We start from the raw sequence: 24,642 nt of genomic DNA, 5'->3' as shown, positions 1-24,642 counted from the left end.
ATTTATCTAGTTCTTTATTTAGCGTTATTATGGTCTTGGCCTTCACAACATCCTCTGGCAAGGAGTTCCACACATTGACTGTGCGTTATGTGAAGAAATATTTATTTTTGTTTGTTTGTTTTTTAAACCTGCTGCCTATTAATTTCATTTGATGACCCCTAGTTCTTGTATTATGAGAAGGAGTAAATAATGCTTCCTTATTTACTTTTTCTAGACCTCTGTCATATCCCACCTTAGTCATCTCTCTTCCAAGCTGAAAAGTTCCAATCTTATTTATCTTTCCTCATATTGAAGCTGTTTCAAACCCCTATTTATTTTGTTTCCCTTTTCTGAACCTTTTCCAATTCCAATACATCTTTTTTGAGATGGGGTGGCGCATCTGCATGCATTCAAGATGTGGATGTACCATGGATTTATTTAGAGACGATATGATATTTTTGTCTTATTATCTATCGCTTTCTTAATGATTTCCCAACATTCCCAACAGTAGTTTTTTGACCGCCACTGCACATTGAGTGAATGTTTTCAGAGAACTATCCACAATGACACCAAGATCCTTCTTGAGTGGTAACAGCTAATTTAGACCCCATCATTTTGTATGCATAGTTGGGATTATGTTTTCCAGTGTGCATTACTTTGCATTTATCAACACTGAATTCCATCTGACATTTTGTTGCCCGGTCACCCAGTTTTGAGAGATCCCTTTGTAGGTCTTCACAGTCTGCTTTGGACTTAACTGTCTTGAATAGTTTTGTATGATGTGCAAATTTTGCCACCTCACTGCTTACCCCTTTTTCCAGATCATTTATGAATATGTTGAATAGTACTGGTCCCAGTACAGACGCCTGGGGGATACCACTATTAACCTCTCTCCATTCTTTTAACTTATCGTTCCGTGAGAGGACCTTCCCTCTTATCCCATGATAGCTTCCTTTGCTTAAGAGCCTTTGAGGGCCCTTGTCAAAGGCTTTGTGAAAATCTAAGTATGCTATATCTGCTGGATTCCCCTTGTTCACATGCTTGCTAACAGAACTCTTTAGATAAATTTATAAAGTACCAAGACATGTAACATTTTATCTGTTTTCTAAGGAATATTTATCTCAAACAGTTATGGGGAAAGGGGGAGAAAGCGAGAGAGTGGGGGAAAAAGAAGAACACTACAGGAAGTTGGGAAGCCACAACCTCATTTTTAGGCTCTACTGTGGAAAAATATTAAACATAAAACCAATATCCTTTGGTTTTCTTACAATCATGTTGCAAAGCCCAAACTTTTTTCCATTGAAGATATTTTAAATATAAGGAAATACCATAGTTTCTCAGAAACCACTTTGACAAAATTCCTTGAGTTTTTAATCAATCAGTAGCATCTGAATTTTCAATCTAACCATTGACGGCTTTGCAGTATTTTCAGGGCTGAATTACTTAGGCCTGGTCTTTTTGTACTGGTCTGATTTTAGTTAAGTGTGATTTTTTCTTTTTAATTAAACCAAATTAGTTATACTTTAAAGATCCTTTAGATGGTAAAGCGTATTCCCTTCCTATATGGGTATAAACTATACCTCTATAAGCATCTGAATATCAATATAACCACACCAAGGAGATTGTACTGCTTTAACTATATCTATATAGTTGTTACTGCCAAGTCTTCATAAAGTTGGTCTTGCAGATGGATTTCTCCATCAGCTCGGAGTAGGTGCTCTATGCAGAGGTGTTAAAGTGGAAGAAAGCATGAAAGCCAGCAAGGGTAGAGATGTAAGGCTGACAGTAAAATGACATATTTTAAAAAGAGATGGTGCAAGTATAATGGAATATTTCAATGATGTTGCGATTATCATAATCTAAGTAATGATGACTAGACTGTATCTTCTTTGTGCTCATTTAACATTTCTCTTTTTTTCTTTAATTGTTTATGTTGTGTTTCTTTAATAGATGAGGGTTATTACCAAGGAGGAAAATTTCAGTTTGAAATTGAAGTTCCCGATGCCTATAACATGGTGGTGAGTATTTAAGTCATTTTTCTCAGTTGAGATAAGGTGAATTAAGTAATATCTTTTATTGGACCAGCTTCTGCTGTGTCAGAGACAAGCTTACACAGAGCTCTTCTTTGTGTTGTGATTTGCATTTTCTACAAATAATGGAATTTCAGACAACTCTGTGTTTTGCTATGTTGTAGGTAAGAATCTCCCATATCTAGTGATATCACCAATTTTATACTTCTGTGGCTAAAGTTTCATAGGAATGTTCCTTTAAAGATGAAAAGATCTGTTTTGGAGGCTTTCTATTTGCAACAATCTGGAATAGCCTACTCAGGAGTACAGACTAGAAGTTACACCAGTCTTCACACAGCGCACAGTCAACCTGAGGAACTCCTTGTCTGAGGAGGTTGTGAAAGCTAGGACTATAACAGCGTTTAAAAGAGAACTGGATAAATTCATGGAGGTTACGTCCATTAATGGCTATTAGCCAGGATGGGCAAGGAATGGTGTCCCTAGACTCTATTTGTCAGAGGGTGGAGCTGGATGGCAGGAGAGAGATCGCTTGATCATTACCCGTTAGGTTCACTCCCTCTGGGGCACCTGGCATTGGCCACTGTCAGTAGGCAGGATACTGGGCTAGATGGACCTTTGGTCTGACCCAGTATGGCCGTTCTTATGTTCAGTCACATGTGAAACTCTCCCTGCGAATTCCTCCCATTCTCTCTGCCGCCTTATGTTTAATGGATGCTTAAGCATTCCTGTAGAAGAAGAATGAAAATGTCTCCTTTCCAAGGTTGTCAAACTGGTGCACTTAAGTCAGGAGGTTCATTTATGATGTTTAACTCCCTTGAAAAGGAGCAGTGATGACCCGAAGCATATGAACAGTGACATTTCTCACTTACTCTTACGTGCTTTATTTGTTCTCTCCTATTTACTTACTATAGCAGTGTTTAAGTTCATGTCCCAGAAAATAAAACACAGTGGAAATTTTGGCTAAACTTGTTTTAAAAAAATATTTTTTTGTTGCTAAATGCAGCACACTTCTTGTAGGTAGGTATGGAGTTTGGCTGGGCATGTATTGCATTTAAACAATTTGCCCTTTACCAGCCTCAACATTTTTTGTAATTCATGATTTTAGTCTTGATTCTGCATGGATCAGTTTTACATAGAAAGCCTAGCATGTTGGCTACTCATCCTGATTGGGGACTCCAGATGCTACTGTAATACAAACAAGTATTCCACATTGTTAGTGCTTTCAGCTGAGATTAATTGTCAGAGAACCCTGATCTAATGAATCTAATTTGAAGTGAAAGAAGATCAAAGAATTCTTCTATTTTCTTGTTCTATTAAAAAATGGCTTGGTTCTCTTGATTTGCCATTGCTAAGTAGCTGATTTTGTGTGTTGTGACCATTCAAGGTGACATAGAGTATAGGATCATGACTGAAGGGCTGTCTGAAGGCTTGGCACTGACACTGAACTATTTTGGGATAGGGTCCAAGCATTCCAGCCTTTAGATTTTCTCCAGGACCAAGATTTGGATATAAAGCATCATTTTAAGGAGCTGTGCATGCCATAGAACTAACAGGCTTCAGTATTTTCCTCTGTGCCAAAAATATCTGCTTCAGACTCTGTGCTTAATTTGGTGTGTCTCTAGCATTTTCCACTCCCTCTTCGTTGAGAGTGGAAGGGGAAGAGAGCTAGCTTTCCATTTCGAAATCCCTAAGTGTCCTTTTCCTCATTAAAGCGAGGAGTTTCCACAATCCTCTAGCCACAGAACAGGCACTGCAGAGGCAGTGAATTCCCACCACCTGTTCCCTTCACCTTATTCACAGGGAGCTGGAGTGAGCGTTTAGAATGTGTCCTTAAAATTTTGAAGACCATGAAGACTTTGGATTAACGGACAGAGACCAATATATGAGACAAGTTACAGGAAGATTATTTCTGTGGAGCGATGTTACCAGAACCATTTTATATCTTGGCTGAGGACTTTATATAAAAGTATGGGGAAATTGTTTAAAAAAAAAAGTTACAATTGTTACAATACATGATTTATTTGAAGTTTATGAAATGTAATGGCTAATTCCTGAAATGCAATATGCCAGCTGAAGGAAATCAGTCGCTTGATGTGAAAAGTGAATATTGTAATATGGAGAATTTGGATGGAATAACTTGCTGTTGCTAATCTATTAGAATTCTTTGACTTAGAAAACTAGAGCAATGAGGCTGTGTTTTGAAATCTGATTTTTTTAAACATGCATTTATCAACATGCGTTAAAAATGAGCTATAGCATCTGTTGGAGCTACATGTTGAATTGAGTTTAGTGATGTCACTGTAAAATAATACAAATCTGCATCAAGATTTAAAAACCCAAGAAATAGTAAAATGGAACAGTTATCCTCAGTACTTCTGTGAACATTTTAAAAATAGGAAATACTTCCCTTATCCAAAAAATTATTGAGAAGATGAAATCACATTGGAATGAATCTTTGCTCTTCCTGCACTTGTTTACAAAGCCAAAAACCTGAATATAACACTGAATGGGAAAGTAGCAATGTTACTGTAGTTTTATATCCTGTTCTGCTCAATTTAAACTGCTTCATAAGATAACTGCCAGATTAGCATTAGTACTTGGACTGAGATCACCCAAATTTAAATTTTAGCTTCCAGGAACTGTACAGCTCGTAATGGTTTGTTGGTGATTTAACTTATTTGAAAGGACAGCATTGTAATCTGTTTGTTTATTTTGGCAGCCTCCAAAGGTAAAATGTTTGACTAGAATCTGGCATCCGAACATCACAGAGACGGGTGAAATCTGTTTAAGGTAGTTAACAGCCTTCTTTTATTGTTACTTCAAAGTTTTTGTAGCGATCATTACCCTGGTACATAATTCTCACTTCAGCACCAGTAGACAGATCATGTCTCATACTTAAATTTGATCCTTCAAAGCAAAGGAAACTTCTTGAAAATATTTTAGACCATTGTGATACCAAACAGAATTGCTGAGTATGCTATCAGTTGTAAACCCAGATATATCCAAACTGCATTTCTGATTCAGAAGAAAAAAAGATCATAAATGCATCCCAATCAAATATGCTATGGTGTCTGATATCCTTTTGAATCCACCCTTCCAAAATATAGCAGTGCCCTCTAATTATTCTGAACACAGTCCTTTAAAATTTCTCCCAATCTGCAGAAGATTTTCTTCCCTGCAACATAAATTCCATTGAATAACATTGATTTCCTCTAAAAGAGATTTGCTTCTTGTAGAAGAGAGTTTTAAAATCCTAGTTCTGTGTGCTTTTGACTAAGACCTGGCTTTGCAACCATTTATCTAACTAGCCAATTTAAAGGATTCTATATCATTGCATGCTTGCTATTGAGATCTCTTGCAGAAAAGAACAAATAAACTGTGAACTGGCCAAGCATGTTAATTTTTTCCTTTTCCATCTATAGTGTTGCTACTGGAGAGACATAAAGATTGAGCCTGCATCAAATTAAAGGAGGTTTAGAATTTTCTTATGTCTAGAATCTTAAGAACCCATGTTCTTATTTAGCATATGATGTAACTATTTGCATTTGATCTTACACTTTCACCATTTCCAGATAAAACCAAAGGTCATTTTTCCACAGTAGAAAAATACATAACCTCTATCTTTGTAATTGTTAATTTGAGGCAGAATTAACTTTAATAGCGCCTATTCTTCTCCCAAGTCCTCTACTTGAAAAATTCCATCAATGTCCTCTCTAATAATTTAAAACCTTCTGAATCCTATTTCAAAACATCTCACACTTTAAACTCTATTTAGTTTAAAGCCTAAAATATTTTAAGTACTAGGAAACTGTTTAAATTTTCCAGGGGAAAAAATGAGTAGTATTTTAGTTATGTTAGACAAAAATATTGGATTTAGACAATAACAAACTACTGTACTTGATCATAAGCCGGTTTGTTTATAAGCCGACTCCCTCCCCATCCCCTAAGATGGCTAAGTAAAAATAGAAAAGATTTATTAACCTGTTCATAAGCTGTCTCTGTAATTCAGGGGTCAACAAACTTTGGCTCCCGGGCCATCAGGATAAGCTGTTGGTCGGCTGAGATGGTTTGTTTACCTCGGCGGAGGTAAACCTAAGTAAACAAAGTATCCTGACACATCAGCTGCTTACCCTGACGGGCCGGGACAGCAACTGGTGGGGAAATGTTTTGAGGGGGACAAACTGGGAGCTAGGGGAGTAACCTGTGACCACCCCCCACATGAACTTATCCCTAGCCCAGGACCCCCACACTCTTCCCTTCCCACCTTATCTGGGGAGGGCCAGGGGAGGATGTCTCTGGCCTGGCTGGAGCCGTTACGGCAGGCCGGGCAGCACAGCTGCAGTCTGCACACCGTCCGGTCTGGCCCGCTGGAGGCCGCAGCATGTTCCAGTGGGCTGGGCCGGGCGGCACAGCTGCAGTGTGCACCGGCAGGCCGGGCGCGGCCACCGCCTGCTCTGGGGGGCAGGGCCGAGCAGCACGGCTGCAGCCTTGCCAGCCCCAGAGCTGCAGCTGCTTCAGAGGCTGGGGGGAGAGCAGCGTGGCCAGAAGCGGAGAGACATTTCCCTTCTGTCTCTGCTGGTTGTGCTGCCTCTCCTTCCTCCATCTGTTGGGGAGAGGGGCTGTGTCCCATCTCTCCCTCTCTATACCTGTTCATAAGTTGACACCCTTCTCTGATGCTTCCCTTTTTTACTAAAAAAAAATTCAGCTTATGAATGAGTATATACTGTAATTTTTTAAAAATAAATATTGCTTTTTGTTTGTAACCTAAATATTACAGCATGAGGACCCAATAGTGAATTGATTAGAAACTGATCATAAGGAAAAATCAAATGTGCAGCAAGTTTATCATTTTCCAAGCTCGTAGAAATGCAAAAAAGAAATACAGCATAAACTGTGAAAATAATCAATTAATAAACCTGTTTTAAAATCCAAGATAGGGCTTATAACATATGGTAGATAAGGACATTAATTTAAGAAAACCCTGGTTTTCATAAAGCTGTGCTCTTTAAATTTAAAGTTTGTAATATCTTTATGCACCATATTGGGCAGAAGACTATGATGTTTTAATAGGAAAGCTTGTCGTACCTTAAATATGGCATCCAGGCATATAGTCTAGTAAGCTGCAAGGCATGTACAAACTATTGTTTCAAAAGCATGTTCTATATTCTGTATTTCTAAGGAGTTAATTATTATCAAAGTGCTAAAGCATTTTTGTGTGTGCTTCTTACCATGCTGGTTCTATGCCTGTCGGAGTGGTCCATGGGAGGAATAAAGTGTGTGGTGGTGCTGCATGTCTTAGCAGTAGTGCGCATACATTTTACTTACAATAAATATTTGCTTACATAAATTGGCTTTGGAAATGCAGAGCTTTGCTCGCCAACGTGCAGCCTACCCTCACCACTGGACCTCTGCCTCTCCACTGGATCTGCATACAGATGATAGTCCCAATCATCAGCACAGTAAAGAACATGAAGAGTAGGACTTGAGCGTTGGCACTGAAATGTAGAATCACATCTTTATCATTAAAGATTCAAACTTTTTTAATCTGTGGAATAATTACAGAACAAGGAATGCTGAGGTGAGCTATCTACAATATGGAGAAATGTAACAGTTATTCCATGGGCATTTTTAACCTGTTTCCCTTCAAACAGTTAATTCAAGTCAGTCTGTGCAACAGCAGAACATATACAGAAGGACCATTCACGTAGACAACCTTAATGTAAAGATACAGGATTGCTAGTCATAAACTTAAGAGTTCAAATCTGCACAGTTTCTTCAGAAATCTACCAGGTACCAAAACCTTTGCACTTGATGACCTAGATGAATTTTTCATTCAAGCAGTAGAGGGGTTGTTTTAGATTAAGTGGTCAGATTAAATAGTTTTTATATTATTTACCATTGGAGGTGTTTTTCCAATATTTTTTGTTTTAATTAGTTATCCGTCAACATTAAAACCAATTGAATATTGGAACGTTGTAATTAGGCTGCTTTATGCAATATACAAGGAAGGGTAAGTCCTTTCGTTCTGAGTCTGCTAAAATCCCTGAATTGGTCTGATTGTGAAAGATTTTACTTTAAAAGCAAGAAATCTTTAATGTACTAAAGACTGATGAAGTTTTCAGGACTATCTTTAATTTTGATTAAATTTCAGCTAATCCAAATAGGAGAATACTATATTTTCTGTGAGAGACAGTTATTTTGGCGAAGTTCAATATCAGAGAATTTGGTACTAGATTTGGAAACAAAAGACTACAATAACTACTGTTTTTTATGGATCTGATTCTCAATTTTTGTAAAAATATTTTGTGTCTGCAGTGGTTTTTCAGGAAATAAAATTAATGTATATTAGGTACAAAATTATTCCTGACTTATTTTCTACTTAAAATACTTAACTAGCATTTTTTTTTCAAACTTGAATTTCTGCTTCCTAAATAAATGTTTATATTATGGTATGTGATCATCATAAGAACATAAGAATGGCCATTCTGGGTCAGACCAATGGTCTAGCCCAGTATCCTGTCTTCCATCAGTGGCCAATGCCAGATGCTTCAAATGGAATGAGCAGATCAGGGCAATTCTCAAATGATCCATCCCCTGGTATCCAGTTCCAGGATCTGGCATTGAGAGACTTACGGACACCTAGAGCATGGGATTGCATCCGTGACCATTTTGGCAAATGGCCATTGATGGATCTATCTGCTGTGAATGTATCTAATTGTTTTTTTAACCCAGTTATACCTTTTGGCCTTCACAACGTCCCCTGGCAAAAAGTTCCATAGGTTGACGGTACATTGTGTGAAGAAATACTCCTTTTTGTTTGCTTTAAACCTACTGCCTATTAATTTCATTGGGTGACCCCTGCGACGTGTGATGTGAAATCACACTTCCTTATTCACTTTTTCCATACCATTCGTGATTTTATAGACCTCTATCATATTCCACTTAGTCGTCTCTTTTCCGCGTTGAATGGTCCCAGGTTTTTTATGGGAATTTTTTATGGAAGTCATTTGATACTGTTCATCATATTTGTTGCCCTTGTCTGTAGTACCTTTTCCATTTCTAATATATCTTTTTTGAGATGGGGTGACCATAACTTGACGCTGTCTTCAAGCTGCGGGCGTGCCATGGTTTTATATAATGACATTATAGTATTTTCTGTCTCCTTATCTATCCCTTGCCTAATGATTTGTAACATTCTGATAGATTTTTTGACTGCTGCTGCATATTAAGCAGATGTTTTCAGAGAACTTGATGTAGAAAAAGTAAATAAGGAAGTGTGATTGACTCCTTCCCATAACACAAGAACTAGGGGTCTCCCAATGAAATTAATAGGCAGCAAGTTTAAAGCAAAAGGAAGTATTTTTTCACACAACACAGTCAATATGTGGAACTTCTTGCCAGAGGATGTTGAGAAGGCCAAGACTATAACAGGGTTCAAAAAAGTACTAGATAAATTCATGGAGGATAGGTCCATCAATGGCTGTTAGCCTGGATGATGTCCCTAGCCTGTATTTGCGAGAATGGGAATGGGAGACGGGATGGATCGCTTGATTACCTGTTCTGTTCATTCCCTCTGGGGCACTTGGCATTGGCCGCTATCGGAGGACAGGATACTGGGCTAGATGGACCTTTGGGTCTGATCCAGTAATGGCTGTTCTTATGTTCTTAACTAGCCACAATGACTCCCAAATCTTTCTTGAGTTGTAACAACTAATTTAGACCCTATCATTTTGTATGTACACTTAGGATTATGTTTTCCAATATGCATCTGATAGGAAACCATTCCATAATAAGAACCAAAAAACATGTAAAACTCACCTTAGCAAATTTTATAAAGATTTGGTTAGGAAAACTTAGAAATATTTTGAGGATTACTATGTTTTACTCAAATATTGAATAGCCTTCTTCATTGTGATGTTGCCTCCATTGATGCCAGCTTCTGGCATATTTCAGGAACCCTCAGGAATATACAATTTGTGGTTAGTTTCATGCTCCAATATACCTTTTTCTTGAACCTCTGCTGTACTTTTCTGATTTTTCTATTTGATCTCATCCACTTACTTTGTTGGCCATTATTATTAATTGATACATTATATCAGAATGTCTGAGCCTGGAGATGAACAACACTCCAAGATCTTACTGTGTTTTGCATTTGCTTTTTCTGTTGTGGAATCAACTGGTCAACATTGTTGAAAGTGGTTCTTTTTTTTTTCCCTGGAAATTGACTCTGATCTTAGCTTGAGAAACATTACTTCCAATGCTGAAAGGAAAATATCTAGATTTTTACAGAGACTCTAAACTGGTGTTCAGTTGTCAAAGAAGGTGTATATCACATGAAGTGAATCTTTTCTGAGGCTGATCTCTCAATCATATTTGTTTACTGGTGTAGGATGTAATTTTTATTTTATAAGCATTTTTTGCAAATTCTTTTCAGATACTGTATATAAAGAAAGCTGTGCCCACTTTGTTCACCCTGAACAACCAGACAACAGAGTGGGTCAGTGTGAACACTGGCATGTAACAAGGCTGTATTTTATCTTTTATTTTATTGTTGTTTGAGATTCCCATGGTCTGGGTACTGTAGAAGTGTATTAGCAACACAAACAGTTGTACAGCATGGGTAAATGTCAAATGCCTAGAAGACCTAGACTTTGCTGATATTGCATTACCGAGTGACATCTACGAACAGTTACAAAGACAGCCCATCAAAAACCTCAGACCATGCAGGGCTCAGAATTAGCAATGATAAAACAAACACCCTTGAAACCCAGACATCAAGTAGTAACATCACATTAGAATGCAAAAATATCAAGGAATCATCTATCTGGGCAGCACCATATTGGCCAATGGAGTCCTCAAGAAGGAATTGACATCAGTGGTAGAAAAGGCATCCATAGCATTTACTAAACTTAACAACGTACAGAAATCAGATATATAGCACCAGAACAAAATGGAAAATTTTCAATTCAAATGTAATCTGTGCTAACATACAAGAGCTAGAGATGTTGTTGGGTATTGGTTGGAAAAACTTCATTATCAATGAAGAGATCTAAGAAATCACCAATCAGCGGCTTGTTTCCGCCCTCAGAAGAAAGTAGTAGACATTTTGGGGGCATGTACTCCAGATGCCAACACACAGACTCCCACATCAAGTTGTCCAGTGGAAACCAACCAGTGTGAGGAAACGAGGGCACCCAAAAGAAATCTTAAGAGAAATCTTTAGCTGGGAGGGCAGAACAGTCAATCTCAGTACCATAGAACAGATGGACGCAGTAGCAAATAGCAGAGGAATGGAAGAGACTAGTTTGCCTCCATGCACCAGCGTTAGCCTGGAAAAGATGTGACGTAAATATATGTGCTTCATTGCTGCCAGAATTGGGTCACGTCTGTAGATAATTCTGAAAGTTAGTGAGTGCTAAGGATGGGTGGGCAAACTATAGGGGATTGCCACCCCTGTGGTGTCGCAGGCCCTGTGGTGTCGCAGGCCCTGTGCTGCAGGTGGAAGCGGCCAGCACTACGTACCTGCGGCCCCTGGGGAGAGGGAGCAGAGGGTTCCATGCACTGCTGTCAATAACCTAGTCACAGATTTGGACCTTAGCGTCCAAAATATGGGGGTTAGCATGAAAACCTCCAAGCTTACTTACCAGCTTGGACCTGGTAAGCTGCCACCACCCAACAAATTAGTGTTTTGGGGCACTCTGGTCCCCCCCAAAAACCTTCCCTGGGGACCCCAAGATCCAAATCCCTTGAGTCTCACAACAAAGGGAAATAAACCTTTTCCCTCCCCCCCCCCCCAGGTGTTCCTGGAGAGAGACACCGAAGCAAGCTCCGTGAATCTAAACAGAGGGACTCCACCCTCCCCGTTCCCAGTCCTGGAAAACAGAATTACTTCCCTCTTCACCCAGAGGGAATGCAAAGTCAGGCTAGTAAATCTAACACACACAGATTTCCTCCTGACTTCTTCCTCCCACCAATTCCCTGGTGAGTACAGACTCAATTCCCTGGAGTTCCCCCACTAAAGAAAAACTCCAACAGGTCTTAAAAAGAAAGCTTTATATAAAAAGAAAGAAAAAGTACATAAAAATGGTCTCTCTGTATTAAGGTGACAAATACAGGGTCAATTGCTTAAAAGAAATATGAATAAACAGCCTTATTCAAAAAAAACAATACAATTCAAAGCACTCCAGCAACTATAGACATGTAAATACAAAAGAACATATAAATCCCTATCTGATCTTTGGTACTTACAACTGGGGAAACAGAAGATTAGAAAGCAGGAAACAGAAATCACTTCTCATCCGAGAGAGCATACAGGCAGAAGACAAAGAACTCAGACACAAACTTCCCTCCACCCAGAGTTGAAAAAAATCCTGTTTCCTGATTGGTCCTCTGGTCAGGTGCTTCAGGTTATTTTTTTTTTCAGGTGAAAGAGACATTAACCCTTAGCTATCTGTTTATGACAACTGCCCTCCCCTGCAGGTACCTCCCCCCGCACCTCCCATGGGCTGGGAACAGGAAACTGTGGCAAATGGGAGCTTTCGGGGAGGTACCTGCAGGGGAGGGCAGCACATGGAGCCCTCTGCCCCCTCTCCTGAGGGGCCGCACGGACATGGTGCTAGCTGCTTCTGGGAGCGGTACAGGGCCAGGGCAGGCGGAGAGCCCACCTTACCCTTCTGTGTACCACTTCCACCCTGGAGCCACTCCATGTAAGCAGTGCTGGGCAGAGCCTGCACCACAAACCCCTCTTGCACCCCAGCCCCCTTCCCTGAGCTCCCTCCTGCTCCTCAACCCCCTGCCCTGAGTCCCCTACCGCACCCTGCACCATCCTGCATCCCAACCCCTTGTATACCCTGCACTCCAACCCTCTGCCCTGAGCCCCTTCCTGCACACCTCACTCCCTCCTGCACCAGCCCTACATTCATGGCCCTGCATGCAATTTCCCCACCCAGATGTGGCCCTCGCACCAAAAAGTTTGCCCACCGCTGGCTTAGGAGGAGCCATAGAGTAGGATTGATGGCTATTTTGATTTCAGAACCTTTGTTGGAAGTGGTACTTGACAATTTAAATGTAACTAAATTTTAAAATGTACTTCTGTGTAATGAATAAATCTCCTTTTTTATATTCAAGGAAAAACAGATAAGTGTGACACAGAAAATAAAATATGCCATTTTTAAATTTAAAAATTCCAAATACACCTCTACCCCAATATAACACTGTCCTCGGAAGCCAAAAAATCTTACCACATTATAGGTGAAACCATGTCATATTGAACTTCCTTTGATCTGCCGGAGTGAGGCCCCCTCCCTCCCAGAACACTGTTTTACCAGGTTATATCTGAATTCATGTTATATTGTGTCACATTATATCGGGGTAAAGGTGTATTAAAATGTGGACATGGGAGTTTCAACTCCGCTGTGATTGTGAATGGTCTGGCTTTATATACTAGGAAGGGTCCCAAATTTAGACAAAGGAAATTGGAATATTTTTTTATCTTCCTCCCCCTCCACTCTTTGCGAAGGGCCTGCCTATTTGTAAGCTATTTATTCCTGAGCAGCACAGTCTCTCTTTCAGTCTGCATCCCCTGCAACCTGAAATTACATCTGTCAGTGACCCAGCCTATACTCATCCCAAAGTCCTGATGCGTCTGCATGGTTCACCCTACACCCTTCATGTTCCCTTCCCACTTCACTTTCTCCTGCTGCTCTTGGCAAGCATTCAGGTGTTTATTGTAATTACACATATGCAGTACCTGAGTGTTAATTGTGTGTGTAAGAGAGCTTTGGAAAGTTATCCTGTAGAAATGTTGCCAGAAGACTGTGGAGACAGGAGAAAGGAGGTGTACTCACTAGGAATGTCTGCTTCCAGCTATTAAACTTAAAGTTCACTGTATTGTTAACTTTTTAAAGTTAAGTGCATACCGTTGGTGTGTGTTCAGCAGGAAGATACTAAACATCATGCCTGGAAGGAAAGCTTGGTTTGGGCAAGTCTGAAAGGAATTGCGAAGGGCTTGTCCACTAGTATACTAGTGTGAAGGTTCCTAAGTGTATAGCTTATTCCCCCAAATGAATTATCTCAACCAAACTAGAAGTTATACAGATTTAACTTAAAAACAGTTGCCTCTAACCAAAATAGTTACATTGGTACAAAAATTTTATTTAGATCATGGTGTTGTCTATTCCTCAGAGCTTTGAGTAACTTATTGGAACTAGTTTCAGAGTGGTAGCTGTGTGTGTTGTTTCTGCTGATACAGACTAGGAGTCCTTGTGGCAGTAGAGGTATAAACACACAGCATCCCCTGCTGATACTCTCACCTTCTTGAGGAGGGATAGCTCAGTGGTTTGAGCACTGGCCTGCTAAACACAAGGTTGTCAGCTCAGTCCTTGAGGGGGGTCATTTAGGGATCTGGGGCAAAAATCTGTCTGGGGATTGGTCCTGCTTTGAGCAGGGGGTGGGACTAGATGACCTCCTGAGGTCCCTTCCAACCCTGATGTTCTATGATTCATAGTCACAAAGACTTCAGAGAGAACGCCCTCCCAGCAGGTCCCCCCTGCTACTCCAACCTTTTAATAAGCTAAGGGGAATCAACTCAGTGGGCCTTTTTAACCAGAGATGTACTCATTCACGCCCACTCTTGCTTATTCAGATCTTCTTCACATTGTCACTCCCTGTCAAGGTTTTTTCCCCCACTTTGAACTTTAGAGTACAAAAGTGGGGACCTGCATGAACACTTGTAAGCTTAATTACTAGCTTAAGATCTGGTAACGCTGCCACCAGCCAGAAATTCAGTGTCTGGCGCACTCCCTGTTCCCCCCCACCCCCCCCGACTTTCCCCTCCCTGGGTTGCCTTGGGAGGCTTCACCAATTCCCTGGTGAACACAGATTTAAACTCCTTGGATCTTAAAACAAGGAGGAATTAACCATCCTCCCTCCTCCCCCCCCCCCACCAATCCCTGGTGAGTTCAGACCCAATCCCCTTGGATCTTAAAACAAGGTAAATCAATCAGATTCTTAAAAAGAAAGCTTTTAATTAAAGAAAGAAAAGGTAAAAATTATCTCTGTAAAATCAGGATGGAAAATGCTTTACAGGGTAGTCAGATTCATATAGACCAGAGGGACCCCCCCGCCCCAGCCTTAGATTCAAAGTTACAGCAAACAGAGGTAAAAATCCTTCCAGCAAAAAGAAACATTCACAAGTTGAGAAAACAAACATAAGACTAATCCGCCTTGCCTGGTTATTACTTACAATTTTGACACATGAAAGATTGATTCAGAAAGATTTAGAGAGCCTGGATGTACGTGTGGTCCCTCTTAGTCCCAAGAGCGAACAACGAAAAAAACAAAAAGCACAAACAAAGACTTCCCTGCACCAAGATTTGAAGTATCTTGTCCCCCTATTGGTCATCTGGTCAGGTGTCAGCCAGGTTTACTGAGCTTCTTAACCCTTTACAGGTAAGAGAGACATTAACCCTTGACTATCTGTTGATGACACTCCTGCTCAATTCTTTCACTATGGTCCCTTTCTCTTGTACTTCCCTGTCCCTTCCCCTCATGCTGCCCCATTTACCTGACCACAATACTTACAGTGGTGCCAGATGTGGACTGGGGAGATGAGAACAAATCTTCTCATCACTCCTAAGACTGTGACAGGAAAGGGGGTACCACTGGGACAGCAACTTTTTTCCCTAAAAGAAATAATCTGGAGCAATTGCCAACCCTTCCTTCTCCCCCATTATATTCTTTACCCTGTCCTCTATAGGCCTCTCTGATTTTTATTTTTCTTCCTCACATTTTGTTTCAGACCTTCTCCTATTTCTCCATTCTCTCTTCTTCTCTATGCTTTGTCCTTGTCCTTTGGGTTTTTTTTCTTTTTGTCACTCTCCTCCTGCTCTCCTTACCCACTCTGTCCCTTCATTTCTCCTTTCCTCATCCTTCTATCTGAGCTCTTAAATGCTCGCTTGGTCTCCAGTCCTTCCCCAGTTCTGTCATCCTCTTTTTGGGGCCCAGAATGGCCTAAGTGCCCTCTCCTGGCCCTGGGCCTTAGAGTAGCTTTTGTGGGATGAAACGTCCCTGGAGCAGCCCAAATAGCCGCTCAGCGCATGGCACCTGCTTTCTGCTGCTTTGCACCTTGGCACTAGAAGTTGGGTTACACTTTGAGTCCCCCCCCCCACCAATTCCTCCCCCCATCCTTTGGAGGGATTATAAACTCCAAGCACCTCAGTTGAATATAGTGATAGAGGCCTCTGTTCTGGAGGTGTAGGGGGAATGACAGGTCGGCAAGCTTGGTTGGAAGTTCTCTGTCTGCCTAGATTCAGGCAAAGCAGGGAACTTAAAAGGTTTCATATGTATCAGCTTCATGCTCCATGTGCTGACACTGCATCAGGGAGAGCAAATGGAGCCACTCTGTGGGGTGGAAAGGAGAGCTGTGTAAGATCAGACAGATATTTGTGTGTGCTGTCAGAGCTGTGAACCTTGGCCAGGACTGTTGTGGGGCTTTATATGTGACCAGTCAATCAACCTAGTTTGAAACTTGAAAACTGGCAAGTTTTTGCTGTTCTTTTTCAGGCATTCTAATTATTTGTGTGAAATTTCTTTTTAAAAATCATTCAATAACTCAAAGCACATTTTCAGCTAGACCCGACTACAAGCTCATGAAAGCTTTCTTGCGAAGCAGTGCTGCAGGGGATAAGAAAGCTTTCATAGCTTGTAGTTGGGTCTAGCTGAAAATGTGCTTTGAGTTATTGAATGATTTTTAAAAAGAAATTTCACACAAATAATTAGAATGCCTGGCTATGAACTTACCTGCTGTGACCTTGGGCAAGTCACTTCCTCTCCCAGAACCTCCATTTCTCCATCTCTAAAATGGGACTAATGATCCTTGCAGCCCTTTGTTAAAGCACTTTGAGATCTATAGATTTATAGTGTTAAGTACTTTCTGCTTTTTGTATGTAAATTTATTTAATCCTGATTTTAAAGCACTGTAAATTATCTGAACAGGTTTGGAGATTGTCATATTTTAAAACTGAATAGGTCACCAGATCAACCTTGTCTGACCTCTTGTGTGTCATCGCCACCACCCAACACCAATACACTAAACCCAACAAGCGAAGTTGGACCAAAGTTTGACAGCTCGCAGGAGACTAGACTTTTTAAGTACCACAGCCAGACGATAGGGGGAATTGAGATGCAACAGTGCCTGAGGTCCCGCAGACAAATGATGAAATGAGATATAGCAAGATAATCCTCAAGTGACCTGCACCCGCACAATGCAGAGGAATGTGAAAAAAAACCCACGCTCTCTGCCAATCAGATCTGGGGGGAAGTTCCTTCCTGACCCCATATGTGGTGATCTGTTTAGACCCTAAGCATGTGAGCAAGAACCAGCCAGCCAAGCACCTGTGAAACAGGGTAGTTGGTGCGACATCCAAACCCTGTCCCACCAATTAATTCTATTGTATTAATTTAGTAAAGTTTTATAAGGGCAGCAATACTAAAATCAAGCTAAAAATACCACTATCCTTTACATACTCATAAAAATCGTTTTTCAGATCATTCATACTTTATTTTCCTGCTATAAGAATATACTCCTGGGGGAATTCTGCACCACTATGTAATGTAGAATTTGGTCAGAATTAATGCTCCCTGCAGAACTCCATTTTTTCCTGCAGAATTTTTGATTTCCACCAAAATGCTTCCTTTTGGAGGAAATCACAAATTTCAGCCACCCAGGCACAGCGGTGCTGCAGAAGAACCTCAGAGTTACAAACACCAGAGTTACGAACTGACCGGTCAACCCCACACCTTGTTTGGAACCGAAGTACGCAATCAGGCAGCAGGAGAGACAGAAAAAATAAAGCCAGTACAATACTGCATTAAACGTAAACTACTAAAAAAAAGGGGGGGGGAAGCAGGATTTTTCTTCATAGTAAAGTTTCAAAGCCATATTAAGTCAATGTTCAGTTGTAAACTTTTGAAAGAATAACCGTAACATTTTGCTCAGAGTTGTGAACATTTCAGCATTATGAGCAATCTCCATTCCCGAGGTGTTTGTAACTCTCAGGTTCTACAGTAGTTCATTGTGCTATTGAAATAAATCTTGAATCATATGGTGATCGTTGAAAAATTTCTCTATATCAGGGCCTAGCAACGAGACTAGCACCAAGGCAACAGAAGGATGAAGGTAATTAGTGGAGTAGCACAGCTAGCAAGGATTCATGTTGCCTGGTGTCATTGCTAATGAATTTTAGGGAAAACTTAGGGCATTTTATTACAGGTTAATTTCCTAATATACCTATACTTAGAATACTGGCTAATCACAAAGTGATTACGTTGTTACTACCATATAGGAAAGCTTTGGTTACTGAATCATGTTGTTTATGCAGTCAACTCTATCAACTGTAATTTAGGGAGGGTTGAGGGGGTGGTGAGGGTGGTTAAGATTTTGTTGTGGTTTAGTTATGGATGACACCAGAGGCAGCTAAAATATGGCAAAGTAAAACACCAGTTCAGTTTCAGAAGTGAAAAGTAGAAATGTATCTGTAGCAAGATGGTAGTAAATTGGCAGTACGTTTTATTGCCAAGTAGGCATGGGGCACTAGCCTTTTATCTCTGCAGATCTGAGGCCTGGTCTACACCTGAAAATTAGATAGACCTAGCGACATTGCTCAGGACTGTGAAAAATGGTGTGCCTTGTGCAGCATAGTTAGATTGACCTAACCTGGTATAGATTCAACTAGGGCAACTGAAAAAGGCATCTCGGAGAGGTAGATTAACTACATTAGTAGAAGAACCCCTTCCGCTGATGTGCCACTATAGTATAGACTTGCCCTGAGTGAAAATTTGTTCCGTTCACAAATGAAAGCGCATTTACTCTTACCCTTATCTCTATTTGAGTACATCACATAATTACCAAATAGTCTGGCACAATTAAGAGGGGTCCAGGTGTTTTCAATGAAAGGCTAAAAATTAATCTAAAAATCTGTTCAACTGTTTTTCCTAATTATTCATCTTAAAACTAGGTGAAGTATTTAAATAATGGACTTCAGTACTAAACAAAAATGTACAGTTTGCACAGATTAATCTCTTCTATACAAGGGTGGCTCTAGGCACCAGCAAAGCAAGCAGCTGCTTGAGGCAGCCCTTTGCAGGGGTGGCAGCTGGCAGGGATCCAGCAGGGGAGCTGAGAACCAACAGGGGGCCCTGGGAGCTGTAGTTCCTTGGTTAGCTCCCTGCCGATAGAGCCAGCCCTGGATCAGGAAAAGAACTATATTTCCCAGCATTCCCTTGGCCATTATCAATAGGAAAGGGGGGGGGAGAGAGAGTATGGTAGCTAAAACCTCATGCTGCAGCTTGCTGTGAATGGAGAGCTCACTGCTAGCGTGGGGTGGCACTGTGAATGGGGAACAAGTGTGCCAAAGAAGTAGAAGGCTTTGGCCCCGGTATCCCCTTCAGAAGACATCCCCAGACTGGATGAGGGATACTGATGTGAATTGAGTGGATCAAATGGACAGTGCCCCGCTCTATCTGAAGCCTAGCAAGGGAGGGGAGGCTCTGGACCTGGGCAGTTTTAGATACAGTACCAGGCACTTAGGCGGATTTCCACTTCTGAGCCATGGAAGCAGAAGTTGACTTTTCCTTTCCAGATTTAGCTAATATTCAGAAAGGGAATCTAGCACCTGCCTTCCAGATTTGATCACCTCAAAATTCAGGAGTGCTCAAACTCAGTTTGGACAGCTCTTCATTTCTCCCAGATTAAATATACTGATCCTCTCTAATTTGCTGTAGAAAAAGTAGGATAAAATTGAGCAAGAAATGCTTCCCAGGGATTTTTAGAACTGGAATTGCTATTTTCAACAGCCATTGCCTGTTTTTATAGTTTTATTTGTGTAAAAGGAAGACAGTGATATTGCATTGGCAAATTCCCCATAGAAACAAAGAGTGGAATAAAAGAATAATAAAGGCACCTCAAATTTTCCTCATTTATGGAGAACAGACTTATAATATGCATCCAGATACCCTCCAGTTACACAAGCTGAAAATTGTTCCACTTTACTGCAGTTCTGTAACCATATGTGAACCAATCCTGTCTGTGTTCTGTGCGCATCCAAAATTCCTGCTGAATAACCTGCCCTGGGAGCAAGTTACCAGCAACCCAGGGCTGGGGTGGAAGGAGATGCAGGGGAACCCAGGGCTGGGTTGGCAGGGAGGTGCGGGTGGGAAAAGGCCCAGGGCTGGGGCAGCAGGGGGCCTGGCGGGGGGGAGCCCAGGGCTGGGGCAACATGGAGGTGCCAAGGGGAGCAAGGGGCAGCCAACTCTTGTTTGGGGCAGCAAAAAACCTAAAGCCGGTCCTGCTTCTATCCATTATATGTAGTTATAGCAGAATTCAGCAATATGTAATTCATACAGCTGTTTCCACATAAATCCACATGGATTAGGTATATTGTGTGGGTTTTAGCACAAGTAGCTCATAAGGAATTTCTTTCTCATTTCCCCCTTTTATTCCTGCATTAACCAGTGTTTCTCAGCTAGAATGTGACATCTGTGCTCTGGGATTCACACTGATGGCCTCTTTACTACCAAGTGGAGTTAAGGTGTTGGGTTTGATTCGTAAAGCCTTAAAATGGCTTGGGTCCTCTCCTCTTGCAATATCACTTCTTTCTTCCAACCACAGTGCTACTGTTGATCAGCTGAGGCCCTGAAGATGGAGATTCCTTGGCATAAAAGAGGAGGAGTGGCCAACAAGGGATTGTATGATTCATTGGACTTTTACCTGGATTTTTTCATCTGGATTTGACACAGATTCATATTTCAAAATTATGGCTATTGCAAAATTCTAATATGTAAATTTTAGACACACTTAAAAGTCAGGTTTTTCCTATTCCTGATCAACAGGGGCACTGAAAATGAAGCTCTTTCAACATAAGGGATGCCGCTACTGGCAAAATGCATCTCCCCTTCCCCTGCCTTACCAGAAGCTGGGAATGGGGAACAGATCACTTGATGATTACCTGTTCTGTTCATTCTCTCAAGGGCACCTGGCATTGGCCACTGTCGATAGACAGGATACTGGGCTAGATGGACCTTTGGTCTGACCCAGTATGGCCACTTTTGTGGTCTCATGGAATAGTCTACATTTTGGTGAATCTCAGGGTGCTCTGCAAGGCCCACCAATTCACCCAGGCTACCTGTGAGAGGGACATACTAGAAACTACTTGCTTGTTTGTATGTCTGTGTGTACAGTGGTTAAGAAGGGACATTGTTAGGCTTGTTATCTCATTTGTTATATCTATACATGCTTGATTATATTTTTGTTTTCAGTTCTGTAAACCCCTGGATTTTTTTTATAGTTTTTTTTCAATTATGCTGTGAAGATGGGTAGGAGAGGAAGGGTAGGAGAGATTTAGGCTTCTAGGGAAGAGACTGAAATCCAGGACCTCTATGGTGGCATTCTCAGAAATGCTCCCAGTTCCACGCGCAGGGCCAGATAGGCAGGCAGAGCTTCAGAGTCTCAATGCGTGGATGAGACGATGATGTAGAGAGGAGGGGTTTACGTTCATTAGGAACTGGGGAAACTTTTGGGATGCGGGGAGCCTATACAGGAGAGACAGGCTCCACCTAAACCAAGTGGAACCAGACTGCTGGCACTAAACATTAAAAAGGTTGTGGAGCAGTTTTTAAACTAGGAGATGAGGGAAAGCCGACTGCTGCAGAGGAGCATGTGAATCGGACACAGACTTCTCTTAGGGGAGAGTCTGATGATAGAGAATCTCCAGGTTATAGTCAGGAACAGAGGACGGAAGAGGATAATGTAAGGGCCGGATCAGATGATAAACAGTCACATAAAAAAGAATCGTGCACATCAGAAAAGGGCAGACAAACAAACAGGGACAAGTTTTTAAAGTGCTTGTACACAAATGCTAGAAGTCTAAATAATATGAGTGAACTAGAGTGCCTTGTGATAAAGGAGGGTATGGATATAATAGGCATCACAGAAACCTAGTGAACTGACACAATGGCACACAATCATTCTGGGGTACAAAATATATCGGAAGGACAGAACAGGTCATGCAGGGGAGGAGTGGCACTATATGTGAAAGAAAATGTAGATTCAAATGAAGTAAAAATCTTAAGCGAATCTACATGTTCCATAGAAGCGCTATGGATAGAAATTTCATGCTCTAATAAAAATATAACATTAGGGATCTATTATCGACCACCTGACCAAGACAGTAATAGTGATGATGAAATGCTAAGGGAAATTAGAGAGGCTATCAAAATTAAGAACCCAATAATAGTGGGGGATTTCAAATTATCCCCCTATTGACTGGGAACATTTCACTTCAGGACGAAATGCAGAGATGAAAATTTCTCGATACTTTAAATGACTGCTTCATGAAGCAGCTGGTACGGGAACCCACAAGGGGGGAAGACAACTCTAGATTTAATCCTGAGTGGAGCGCAGGAGCTGGTCCAAGAGGTAACTATAGCAGGACTGCTTGGAAATAGTGACCATAATACAATAGCATTCAACATCCCTGTGGGGGGAAGAACACCTCAACAGCCCAACGCTGTGGCATTTAATTTCAAAAGAGGGAACTATACAAAAATGAGGGGGTTAGTTAAACAAAAGTTAAAAGGTACAGTGACTAAAGTGAAATCCCTGCAAGTTGCATGGGCCCTTTTTAAAGACACCATAATAAAGGCCCAACTTCAATGTATACTCCAAATTAAGAAATACGGTAAAAGAGCTAAAAAAGAGCCACCGTGGCGTAACAACCATGTAAAAGAAGCAGTGAGAGAGAAAAAGACTTCCTTTAAAAAGTGGAAGTCAAAGCCTAGTGAGGCAAACAGAAAGGAGCACAAACACTGCCAGCTTAAGTGCAAGAGTGTAATAAGAAAAGCCAAAGAGGAGTTTGAAGAACGACTTGTCAAAAACTCCAAAGGTGGTAATAAAATGTTTTCTAAGTACATCAGAAGCAGGAAGCCTGCTAAACAACCAGTGGGGCCCCTTAACAATTGAAATACAAAAGGAGCGCTTAAACACGATAAAGTCATTGCAGAAAAAATAAATGGATTCTTTGCTTCAGTCTTCATGGCTGAGGATGTTAGGGAGATTCCCAAACCTGAGCCGGCTTTTGTAGGTGACAAATCTGAGGAACTGTCACAGATTGAAGTGTCACTAGAGGAGGTTTTGGAATTAATTGATAAACTCAGCATCAACAAATCATCGGGACCAGATGGCATTCACCCAAGAGTTCTGAAAGAACTCAAATGTGAAGTTGCGGAACTATTAACTAAGGTTTGTAACCTGTCCTTTAAATCGGCTTCGGTACCCAATGACTGGAAGTTAGCTAATGTAATGCCAATATTTAAAAAGGGCTCTAGAGGTGATCCCGGCAATTACAGACCTGTAAGTCTAACGTTAGTACCAGGCAAATTAGTCGAAACAATGGTTAAGAATAAAATTGTCAGGCACACAGAAAAACATAAACTGTTGAGCAATAGTCAACATGGCTTCTGTAAAGGGAAATCGTGTCTTACTAATCTATTAGAGTTCTTTTCAGGGGTCAACAAACATGTGGACAAGGGGATCCAGTGGACATAGTGTACTTAGATTTCCAGAAAGCCTTTGACAAGGTCCCTCACCAAAGACTCTTATGTAAATTAAGCTGTTATGGGATAAAAGGGAAGGTCCTTTCATGCATTGAGAACTGGTTAAAAGACAGGGAACAAAGGGAGGAATTAATGGTAAATTCTCAGAATGGAGAGGAGTAACTAATGGTGTTCCCCAAGGGTCAGTCCTAGGACCAATCCTATTCAATTTATTCATAAATGATCTGGAGAAAGGGGTAAACAGTGAGGTGGCAAAGTTTGCCGATGATACTAAACTACTCAGGATAGTAAAGACCAAAGCAGATTGTGAAGAACTTCAAAAAGATCTCACGAAACTAAGTGATTGGGCAACAAAATGGCGGGTGGAATTTAATGTGGATAAATGTAAAGTAATGCACATTGGAAAAAATAACCCCAACTATACATACAATATGATGGGGGCTAATTTAGCTACAACGAATCAGGAAAAAGATCTTGGCGTCATCGTGAATAGTTCTCTGAAGATGTCCACGCAGTGTGCAGAGGCGGTCAAAAAAGCAAACAGGATGTTAGGAATCATTAAAAAGAGGATAGAGAATAAGACTGAGAATATATTATTGCCCTTATACAAATCCATGGTACGCCCACATCTCGAATACTGTGTACAGATGTGGTCTCCTCACCTCAAAAAAGATATTCTATCACTAGAAAAAGAGAAAAGGGCAACTAAAATGATTAGGGATTTGGAGAGGGTCCCATGTGAGGAAAGATTAAAGAGGGTAGGCCTCTTTGGCTTGGAAAAGAGGAGACTAAGGGGGGATATGATAGAGATATATAAAATCATGAGTGATGTGGACAAAGTGAATAAGGAAAAGTTATTTACTTATTCCCTTCATACAAGAACTAGGGGTCACCAAATGAAATTGATAGGTAGCAGGTTTAAAACAAATAAAAGGAAGTTTTTCATCACGTAGTGCACAGTCAACTTGTGGAACTCCTTACCTGAGGAGGTTGTGAAGGCTGGGACTATAACGATGTTTAAAAG

At 40.9% G+C, this 24,642-nt stretch overlaps 1 protein-coding gene across 2 annotated transcripts in view; it reads left to right on the top strand.

Annotated features, from left to right (window-relative positions):
* UBE2F (ubiquitin conjugating enzyme E2 F (putative)) overlaps window positions 1–24,642 on the top strand; it is a 140,455-nt gene that overhangs the window by 52,085 nt on the left and 63,728 nt on the right. For both annotated transcript variants that reach the window (XM_050916222.1, XM_050916221.1), the window contains 2 exons: window positions 1,930–1,997; window positions 4,729–4,799. In XM_050916222.1, coding sequence (XP_050772179.1) covers window positions 1,930–1,997; window positions 4,729–4,799 — 139 coding nt within the window. The remainder of the gene's footprint in view (window positions 1–1,929; window positions 1,998–4,728; window positions 4,800–24,642) is intronic.

This window comes from Gopherus flavomarginatus, chromosome 10 (assembly GCF_025201925.1).
Source record: "Gopherus flavomarginatus isolate rGopFla2 chromosome 10, rGopFla2.mat.asm, whole genome shotgun sequence".
NCBI classification, from domain to species: Eukaryota; Metazoa; Chordata; order Testudines; family Testudinidae; genus Gopherus; species Gopherus flavomarginatus.
Note: the sequence above shows the minus strand (reverse complement) of the source record. Positions and strands in the feature narration are given on the sequence as shown.